This window comes from Momordica charantia (genome assembly GCF_013281855.1).
Source record: "Momordica charantia cultivar OHB3-1 chromosome 3 unlocalized genomic scaffold, Mcharantia_2.0 BLBB01000003.1, whole genome shotgun sequence".
Taxonomy (NCBI): domain Eukaryota; kingdom Viridiplantae; phylum Streptophyta; class Magnoliopsida; order Cucurbitales; family Cucurbitaceae; genus Momordica; species Momordica charantia.
Genome location: NW_028275161.1, coordinates 19,115,862 through 19,126,011, shown reverse-complemented (window position 1 = coordinate 19,126,011; position 10,150 = coordinate 19,115,862). Strand labels below are relative to the sequence as shown.

At 37.2% G+C, this 10,150-nt stretch overlaps 2 protein-coding genes across 7 annotated transcripts; one reads left to right on the top strand and one right to left on the bottom strand.

Moving 5' to 3' along the window:
* The first annotated feature begins 285 nt into the window (after positions 1–285).
* Positions 286–4,017, top strand: LOC111010628 (Xanthine/uracil permease family protein). Its single transcript, XM_022284109.2, has 13 exons — positions 286–745; positions 853–950; positions 1,159–1,335; positions 1,551–1,651; positions 1,750–1,825; positions 1,905–1,964; positions 2,117–2,301; positions 2,402–2,498; positions 2,586–2,731; positions 2,817–2,908; positions 3,002–3,079; positions 3,155–3,315; positions 3,409–4,017. The coding sequence occupies exons 1-13, from the start codon at positions 655–657 to the stop codon at positions 3,619–3,621; spliced, it is 1,575 nt and encodes a 524-aa protein (XP_022139801.1). The 5' UTR covers positions 286–654; the 3' UTR covers positions 3,622–4,017.
* A 32-nt stretch (positions 4,018–4,049) lies between these two features.
* LOC111010964 (O-fucosyltransferase family protein) lies at positions 4,050–9,735 on the bottom strand. 6 transcript variants are annotated; one of them, XM_088121589.1, is made up of 12 exons: positions 9,537–9,735; positions 9,327–9,435; positions 8,598–8,859; positions 8,075–8,164; positions 7,877–7,976; positions 7,636–7,706; positions 6,951–7,039; positions 6,439–6,559; positions 6,214–6,357; positions 5,281–5,615; positions 4,925–5,165; positions 4,050–4,558 (listed from the first exon to the last, which is right to left on the bottom strand). In XM_088121589.1, exons 3-12 carry the CDS (start codon positions 8,706–8,708, stop codon positions 4,238–4,240), a joined length of 1,623 nt encoding a protein of 540 aa, XP_087977715.1. In that variant the 5' UTR covers positions 8,709–8,859; positions 9,327–9,435; positions 9,537–9,735; the 3' UTR covers positions 4,050–4,237. The 6 variants fall into 6 exon arrangements, with proteins under 6 accessions (XP_087977715.1, XP_087977714.1, XP_022140255.1 ...); XM_088121588.1 differs by having other exon boundaries at positions 9,327–9,735; XM_022284563.2 differs by lacking the exon at positions 8,598–8,859 and having other exon boundaries at positions 9,537–9,734.
* Positions 9,736–10,150: the final 415 nt, after the last annotated feature.

Here is a 10,150-nt window from a genome sequence, read left to right as displayed (position 1 = left end):
GTTTTTAGTTGTCCTTTTGATTGACCAAGATTGACCAAATTTTGGCGCATTAAATTAAAGTTGTCTGGTGAGGGAAATTGAAATATCAGACAAGAGAAATTAAATAATGTTGGAACATTTATTTAATAACCTGATTTTTCTACTTGTTTTTTTTCAGGTACAAATACAATATTATATGACACTCAACATTTATAAGGAAGGTGAAGAGTGGGCAACGGTAACATTTGGGGGTTTGGCAGTTTTTATGAGGGTAGTTTCGGGAATGTGGAAAGATTTAACGGGCCTTTTGGGAAGTGTAAGAAAATGAGGGCCAAAGCTAAAAAGCCGCTTGCTAATGGGCGGCAACTCAGAGTTTCTCTCACTGGCCACTGCATTCATCTCTCAAATTTCCTCTCTTATATCTCTGTAACTTTTTAATTTCAGTCACGACTTTTGCTTTTCCCTTTCTTCTTTCCATTGAATTCTCTGTTCTCTCTCTGCTTTGGCCAAGTTTTCGTTCAAAAGAGAGAGAGAGAGAGAGGCCAAAGAAGTGGCTTCCTTGTTTGTTGTTTCTCTGTTTCTGCCTCCTCTTTCGACTTTTTGATTGTTTCTTTAGATACCCATTTGGGATTTCTACACATAGGAAGTTTGTGAACTGGTGTGTGTGAGTGAGCAATGGAAGCTCCAAAACCAGAAGAGATAAGCCATCCGCCGATGGACCAACTTCAAGGCTTGGAGTACTGTATCGACTCTAACCCTTCTTGGGGTAATGCTGTTCCATTTTCCAAATGCAAAGAACTAAACCAACTCATTGATGTTTTTTTTCCTTCTGAGCTCTTAGTTCTTGCTCCTTTTTTGATGTAATAACAACAGCGGAAGCCATAGCTTTGGGGTTTCAGCACTACATTTTGGCCTTGGGTACTGCTGTGATGATCCCTTCTTTCCTTGTTCCTCTGATGGGAGGCGATGATGTGAGAAAATTTCCCTCTGCTCCATTTCTTCGTTTTTGAGTTTGTTTACTATTTCCAGTTCCTACATGGAGACTTGAGAATATTCTGGGTCTCAAATGTGACAGATTCTCCAGCTGCAAAATACAGACAAAAGACAATAACCTCAAACTTTTCATCTCAACATGCTTTTCTGCTTGTTTTTTAATATGGGGTTTGGACTCTGGTACAGGGTGATAAAGTGAGGGTGGTACAGACTCTGCTTTTTGTTGAAGGGATTAATACGCTTCTACAAACTCTGTTTGGAACCAGGTTGCCGACTGTTATCGGAGGTTCTTATGCCTTCATGGTTCCCATTATTTCCATCATTCACGACTCATCTTTAGCAAGAATCGAGGACCCTCATTTGGTCAGTAACCCAATTGAACTTTTTCATTTGCTTCCAACCGTGTGGCTTAATTGTCTCTACGTAAGATTTTGTCCATATATCCAACTCAATCAATGTCCAAAGAGTCAAGCTTGTTGTCTTTTTTCTTTGCTTTTTCCCATAAGATCAGAGGTTCAGAGATGATGATGTGTTGTTTCTCCTAACGTGGAGTAAAATGTAACTTGTTTCTTCTACAGAGATTTCTGAACACAATGAGAGCGGTTCAAGGAGCTCTAATTGTGTCATCAAGTATACAGATCATTTTGGGATACAGTCAGTTGTGGGCTATTTGTTCCAGGTACAACTTAAGAATTAAGAACAAATGTCCTAATAATACATCACTAATTTCTATTTCACATTACAAGTTAATGAGATGAAGTTCATCTTCCATTTCAGGTTCTTCAGTCCTCTTGGAATGGTCCCTGTGATTGCACTAGTAGGCTTTGGTCTGTTTGACAGAGGCTTCCCCGTGGTATGGTTGTATTTACCATTTTAAACAAGGCCAGTTTGGTTGTCTTTTTCAATTTATCTGACCATTGAGGTTTAACCAGGTTGGAAGATGTGTGGAAGTTGGCATTCCCATGCTTATACTCTTCATAGCCTTCTCACAGGTGGTGCACTGATTATCTCACTACTGCAAAACGATATTCAATTAAAGTCTTAATCTTGATTTCCTGTCCTAAAGTTCCATGTCCATTTAAGAGAGAAAAGAGTGATGTTGGTAAACCCTTTTTAAGAATCTATACATTTGCTTCTTTTGCAGTATCTTAAAGGTTTTCATACAAGGCAACTGCCAATTCTCGAACGCTTTGCTCTTCTTATATCCATCACTGTGATATGGGCATATGCACACCTCTTGACAGCCAGTGGTGCATACAAACATCGACCAGAATTAACTCAAGTCAATTGTCGAACTGACAAGGCCAACCTCATTTCTTCTGCTCCATGGTTGTTATCTAAACCTGGTCTCTTTTTTACTTTGTGCTGATATGAAGAAAAAATAGAACTTAACCATGCTAATCCGACCATGTCTTCCTTCATCATTCAGGATTAAGATTCCATACCCTCTTCAGTGGGGTGCTCCAACTTTCAATGCTGGCCATGCTTTTGGGATGATGGCTGCAGTTCTGGTATCTTTGATTGAGGTACTATATAGCTCTACTCTAGCAATATTTATACTTCTTGCTCTGTACTTGAAAAAATATGATAGAAAATTTGTTATCGTCTAACAGTCGACCGGAGCATTTAAGGCAGCATCGCGTTTAGCAAGTGCAACTCCGCCTCCAGCTCATGTTCTGAGCCGAGGCATTGGTTGGCAGGGAATTGGGATTCTTTTGAGTGGTCTGTTTGGAACATTGTCTGGATCAACTGTATCAGTGTAAGTTTGTATCGTTTCTCGTATTGTGTCGCTGCTGGGATTGTCTTCTATGCAAGTTTACTGACTTGTATGGTACGAAATGCAGAGAAAATGTAGGGCTGCTCGGAAGCACCCGTGTAGGTAGCCGCCGGGTTATCCAGATTTCAGCAGGATTTATGATATTCTTCTCAATTCTAGGTTAGCAGAAATTAGTTCATGTAGTAAACAATGTAACTTTACATTTGATCTTTGCTCAAGTTTATCATGGTTGGACTCTGCTGCTTCATGCAGGGAAATTTGGTGCATTGTTTGCTTCAATACCCTTCACCATATTTGCAGCTGTATATTGTGTCTTGTTTGGTCTAGTTGGTGAGTTGATTTTTACATATAATCTCATTTTGTATTCTCTGGAAATGGAATGTTAACAAATTTGCTCTCTCTCAGCCTCTGTGGGGTTATCATTCTTGCAATTCACCAACATGAATTCAATGAGGAATCTCTTCATTACTGGTGTGGCATTGTTCTTGGGTTTGTCTGTGCCTGACTATTTCAGGGAGTACACTGCTAAGGCCTTTCATGGTCCTGCTCACACAAACGCTGGATGGGTGAGTTTATGATTTCACCTGCTTGAACTAAACATTTCTTTGCAACTTTTCGGCGTACCTGTTCTTACACAACTTTTTCTCTTTTATGTGCAGTTCAATGACTTCCTAAACACCATCTTCTTCTCACCAGCAACGGTAGCCCTCATTGTTGCGGTTTTCTTAGATAACACACTTGACTATAAAGACAGTGCGAGAGACAGGGGAATGCCATGGTGGGTTAAATTCCGGGCGTTCAAGGGAGACGGCAGGAATGAAGAGTTCTACACTCTTCCTTTTAACCTAAATCGCTTCTTCCCTCCATCTTGAATGGGAAGGACCAGAAACAAAGAAATGAACCAAGTTTGCTAGCACCACCAGAGAAAAATGACAAACAAAATGAGAAGCATCATTTCAGGATCATTTCCAGGTTGAGAAGATTCTTTGATACGGGGCAGGGTGAAGAAGAGACTCCATCAACGCTGACCATGGGGGGGGGGGGGGGGCATCCCTTGTCCAGTCGTCCTCCCAGTTTTGAGTGCTACTCACTTTGCTCGGAATATTCGAGTTGAAAAAATAAAGCTAGCTTAGTCTTGAAAGAAGAGACCTATATTTTCTATTTTTTATCAGTGACATTATTGATTTGTACTTCATAGAATTTAATCTTTGAAGAAGGTATAACCAGCCAGAACGGAATGATGTGTTGATGCATCATCTACACTTTCACCCCAGTAACTCATGCAGCCAACATGTGAATGTGAAAAATTTACAAGCACCTCTTCTCTCACTACTGAACTATGATATAGTGGACAAGCAAAATGTGCCAGTTGTGAAGCAGATCATACTAAATAAGAATGAACGAATGAATAGAATATCAAAAAGCTGAAGAGGGGAGGATATATGTAAATATGCATTTATATGCAAGCCAGGATGGAGCCGGAGAAGGTTATACTTGTACAGTAGTGGATTTGCACATGCATTCCGGGCACCTTGGTTGCCGATAGATGCTTCTGCCAAACCCTCTGGTCCGGACTCTTTGACCTTCCTCAATCATCTTTCTAACTCTATCTTCAAAAGTGTTCCAGCTTATGGTCTTATTCTCGGACAAGATTGCTGCTAACCTCTTTTTGTTTGGTCTTAAAGTAGGAGCATTGCCACCTCCGTAGTAAGTTCGAAATCCAGACACCAGAGATGATAGTTGGCTTCCAGAGTCGGTCATGGCAAAGACATCAGCACTTGCACAGGCAATAAAATCCAATGCTGCGAGCTATATACAAGAATTTTAGTCTAATGAATTGATAAAACATCAAAGAAACAAGCATCTTTCCCTTGTGATAGATAAATAAATAATAAAAGGATATAAAGCCACATTTAAACAAGTGCTTGGTTCCTAGATAGTATACAGTTGAGAATACTGCTCAATAAGCATCTAGAGCTGTAATCAACATGGTTTTTTTTTTAAGAAAAAAAACCCTGACAGTAGATAGTTGTCCCATACGAAGAAAATTGTTGGAATATATCATGATCCAATGATGAACACTATCAGAAGTGTAGCCTAAAGATTATATCATGATATCATCTTGATGCAACAGATGGAAATGTTGTCACAGGCATGGTCTTCAATGTTATTTACCTGAGAAGAGAAGTTTTGAAATGGTGCAAGTTCACTGGGAGTAAGAAGAGTTTCCTTTGTGACTAGGTTAGGATAGAGGTTGGTGAAAGTCCGCATCCTAGAATTACCACCATATATGTGAGATCCAGCCAAATAAATGTAAGTTCTATGTTTGAATCCAAGACTGGCTAGAACAAGTGCTGCTTCTTCTGGTGTCAAGGGACATCTACCCGACATTCTCAACTCTGTTGTAGAAATTGTTCTGCATATCAATTCGTAATTCTAAGAGTGATCAATATATACTTGCAAGTTACATCAGTTGATATAGTCTGAAAATTGGATAAATTATGACAAAAAAAAAAAATCCAGTAAAGTACTTTGACTTCTTCAAACGCTCAATCAGCAGAGGAAAATGGGTTTCTCTGTATGCTTGAAGCTCCTTCTTCTCAGTTTCTCCTCCTCCAAAGTCACAGAGGGAGTATGCAACCATATCCACTTCAAATCTCAAGTGTAAAGCAAGATACTTTGTAGGACCTCCAACAACTCCAACCTCTTTGGATGGCACATAGTCTATGAAGTTCCCGAGCAATTGTTTATCCAGCATACTTTTTACGGCATCGTATTTTCTTATCCTTTTGACCAATAAAGAACCAACTTGTTGGATTTTTTGTACAAACTTCAGAGCATGGAAGTTGCATTTACATCTTAATCTCTGCCATTGTGAAAAGTTATAGCAAATTATTAAAAGACATAGCAACATTTCAGACTCATCTTGAGCTTCAGAGGATATTCTAGTCACTCAGGAAGATGATATGGAATAAGCCTTCATATTTCATAAAATGTCGAAATTAATCTTCTTTGAAAATATTGAAGTTACTTCTTTTTCCTAAAAGCTTAAAAACTAACAACACAGGCATAAACAGTTTGGTGTTAATAAAGCGATGTTTTTCTTCCAATCATATAGCTCACTTGTGACAATGCAACTGATATAGAAAGTCATGGTTGATCTGAGTCTGCTTGAAGACAGGGAGACTAATCAACCAATCTGCCTATGTTCATTACAATAAATAGAAAATGAGACTCAACATCTTGACTGCTAATTTTAATTCATCTAAGCTGTTTTCTTTCACTCAGAGAACTAAATGTGAAAGTATATGTGAAAAATGTCTAGTCTCTCAAGAGAGTGAACAGAAACATCACAATTAATTTCTGAAAAAAAAAAAGTTACCATCTGTATAGACAGATTGGAAACATTATATGAAAAGTTCGATTGTGAAACCATGCTGAGTTCTAAAGCAATAATTTTTAACCTGAAGGTCGAAAGGTATGGGATCAAAGCCAAGCCGATTTCCAAAGCCAAGGAAGTGAACAACTCCATTCTGCAAAAGAAGAGGGAGAACGGTTCTAATGTAATCTGTGGGCTTCGCCTCTTTCGCAATATCTGCATCAGTAATCTGAAAAAATACTCTAAAGGAGTTACTAAGTTATTTTCAGAGGGAAAGTTGTTACGAGAAGTATTTGCATTTATAACATACCTGACTACCAATTGCCTCTAGATCTAAAGACTTTAAGTAAGAAGGGAGTTCCTTGACAATATGTACATCATCTTTCAGAGTATTCATGAAGTAATATTCTTGGTATATGTCACCAAACTGGCTGTGTTCTCATTAAACAAACAAAGTGTGAGACTCTGCCAGCCATTGGTTGCAGAAAATTTAAAAACTTGGATGGCAGCCACCAATTCCAAATGCTCGCATATTTGAAATAAACTCAATAAAAACGATTTGGTATTTGAAATGTTTAATTTTCAAGAGTTTGATGCGATTGAAATGTCAAATAGTTGAATAATCATATATTTCATATACATTTATCAAACTATAATAAAGAAAACTTGCTCAACTAGCAATTCATAGAACTATTTAAATGATATCGAAGTTTCCATTTAAAAATCACTCTTACATGGCTACATCAGCTGAAATTGTTGTGACAGAATTAAACTTGTAGAACGAAATTAATGGAATGGTACGGGTTCAGAAAGATCTCAGACCTTGGATCATTCCATACATTGCTGTAGAGAAATCTTGGAATAACCAGAGTTGCATTAAGAAGAGATGCAAGTGCAACAGCATTGCAGATCTGCAAGAGTCATAAGCAGTCGTGAAAACTAAGATAAGTAGAGAAGTCAAAAGACATTACAATTGCAAAGATGACTGAAACATGATTTGTTCGAGAAAACCTAGCCAAATATGATTTTATTTTATTTTTTTTGGATGAAAAAACACAACTTTCATTGAGAACTGAACAAATGATTGTAGTAGCACTTAAATACGAACTAAAAAAAATAATAATAATTGCAGTAGTACTTGAACTGTAGTTCAGAATATTGCAAGTAAACTTTACGATCTCCAAGATGGGAAAATGTATTTTCTCTGGACATAGCCAATATGGTGAGCAGTAAAGTTATCTGAACTGCATATTTCTTTGGTATTCCTTTCTATTGTCTATTTTTCCTCAGATAACGTGTAAAATAATGTTCTCCCAGCTACTGTCATCTTCTCATTAGGAGTTCCGGAAGCAAAAAATGTTTAGTGTAAATTCAGTCAGATTGACCATGTCTGAACTTACCAATTTCATCATCAATAAGTGTTTGAGAGTGCTAGAATGCAGGCACAACAGAGAATTCTCTAAGAATTTGACAAGGAAATAATGACATAGAAGATACCAACACTTACAGCTACTCGTTGTTGATTAAGACCACCATTTGCGCTAATTATTACATATCCATTAGTCTTATCAGGCTTCTCTGTTCCAAAATTACAAATATGAGTATCAGTCACACGATAAAGTTCACAAGGCAGAGCAAATAGTTATCTTAGGATACTCATTGTGTCTGGAGCAGCCATTAGCAACTATCCGAGCAAAAATTAAAAGGGTTTTCATGAACGTCAAACAGTTTAAGGTCTGATCGGGCACCTAAATCTTTTCCAATGTTTCCATCTGCACAGGGTACCCATGCAGAGGCCTGAAGATACGGTTCCTTCCACAGGCTTGATTTCTCTGGCTTAAACTCAATCTGAAACCGGAATAGTCTCATATTTAATGTGTCCATCAGAAAAGGACAGGTAAAGCTGATTCGAACATTTAGAGTGTGTAAAGGTTCATGTAACAAACCTCAGCAAGAGAACTAGAAGCCAAATGCACGAGGCGGTCATACATCTGAATTGGTGATTTTTCTTTGTGAATATGGGCATCGTTATCATCCTTGAGTCAACAAAAATGCAAATACCATCACTTGAGATGAAAATGGTTGGAGTCCATTATGGGTAAATAATATTTGACCATCAATGTTAGAACATTGTAATAAGAAAACCATGGCTTCAGAGTCTAGACCTTGGGACGGACGCAGATTTTTAAAAAAAATATCAACTAGAAAATATCTATCCATATTATTTGGGCATTATATGAAGTCAGGACTGATAGATCTTATCAAGAATTTTTATTACAATCAACGAGAGAGAGTTTGAAGGACCCAAGCATACAAAGGATATCAACCAATGTCATTCCTAAGAAGCTACTACCAACCCATTAAACTTCCAAATGCTAATTAAATCTAGAATGATTCCTCAATTGTATTATGACTACTTCATGCAGAGAACACAGAACAAAACTACGACAAAATTAAGCAAAACTTTACCTTGGCACCACTTAATTTTCTGGAAAATTGGCTGTTCCGGCGAATAATCAAATTGACTATGGATAATGTTAAAGAATCAACCAAGAAAACAAAGCCAATCACTCCGATCATAAACAAAATTGACCTCACATGCTTTTGAAGCCAAAAATGCCTTTTGCCCCCATAGGATCCCTTAGAAGCACTAATTTTGGAAAAATCATGTTTCGATCTGTGAATTGATCCAGGTTTCGAACTCGAGTTTATATCTTCTCCTGAAAGTCTCCTGCCAATAGAAGGATTATTCCCACACAAAGATTCTGAACATCTAATCTGATAACCTTTCATTCCTAATGACATTCCCTCACTTTGAGACTCAGGGCGCAGACTTCTCGAAGCCCCTTGCTTCCCCATTATTATCTCTCAAAAGGCTTCAAACATCTATCCAACTTTGATCTTTTAAGGAACCAAATAACAGAAAAACATGTAACCAGAAACTATGAAAGCCTGCATTCACATTTTCCTTTTCCCTACAGACTCTCTGTACCTGTCTTTCTCAGAAAACAACCCACCAACTCAAAAACGCAAGTGATCTAACAAAAATTTAAGTTTGGTAACAAAAATACGGGTTAAACAAAGAAGATATGCATACACGTAGGAAATGGAAGAGAAATAAAGCTGCAAAGGCCAGTGAAAATAGATGAGTGCAATAAAAGCAAAAATTGAAGACCAAATAACACTTTTCAGACTAACCTTGAACAACAAGAAACACTTGCAAACAACTACTGGCTACCAAACGGGGCAAAACGTCGACTTCAGAGCTACTCTCTTTCTGGGTTGCCAAGTTATTAAATAATAGCGCCTGAAATGAAATTTTGAGGATGATGAAGAAGACGGGGAAGAATGGTTCGAACTGGTGATCAACCAAAAAATTTCACAGAACCGTTGGAACGACGACTCTACTTTTTTGGACGATCTGTCGCTCTTTACGTGACTGTTTTGTGGATCATACTGAACTGAAGTATGGCCTGTGATGAAATTTTCCAACCTCATGGCCTAAATTCTTCTTCTTATGCCCCAACCCCGAAAAGAATCAGATCAGACGTTGGTGGCGTGGCGGGTGTAGATTATAGAACTGGAAAAAAAAAAAAAAAAGGTTAGGTGGTGCTTAACTATGATTTTATTTTTGGTCGTCTATTTTTTTTATTTGTCTTATAGTTTAATTTAAAAACGTTTATAAAATTCTGATTTAGAAACTGAAAAATAAAATAGTTTTCAAAACCCTATTTTTTCATTTTTGAAATTTGATTAAAACCTCAAAACTGTTTTAAAAAAATTAGACAAAAAGAATTTGTTTCTTCAAAATTAAAAACTAAAAAAATAAAATTGTTATCCAATGTAGCTTACTGTATAATTAACTTAGAATGCTTTAGATTATTTGCTTATTTATTCGTACTAACAAACAAAACTGTTTAGAAATAACAAAGTTATTATTTTTAAATAATTAGTTCCCGATAGGTAGAAGTTTGAACTTTATTATTCTTTTTTAGTTCGACATGTGAGATTATATGTCTTAG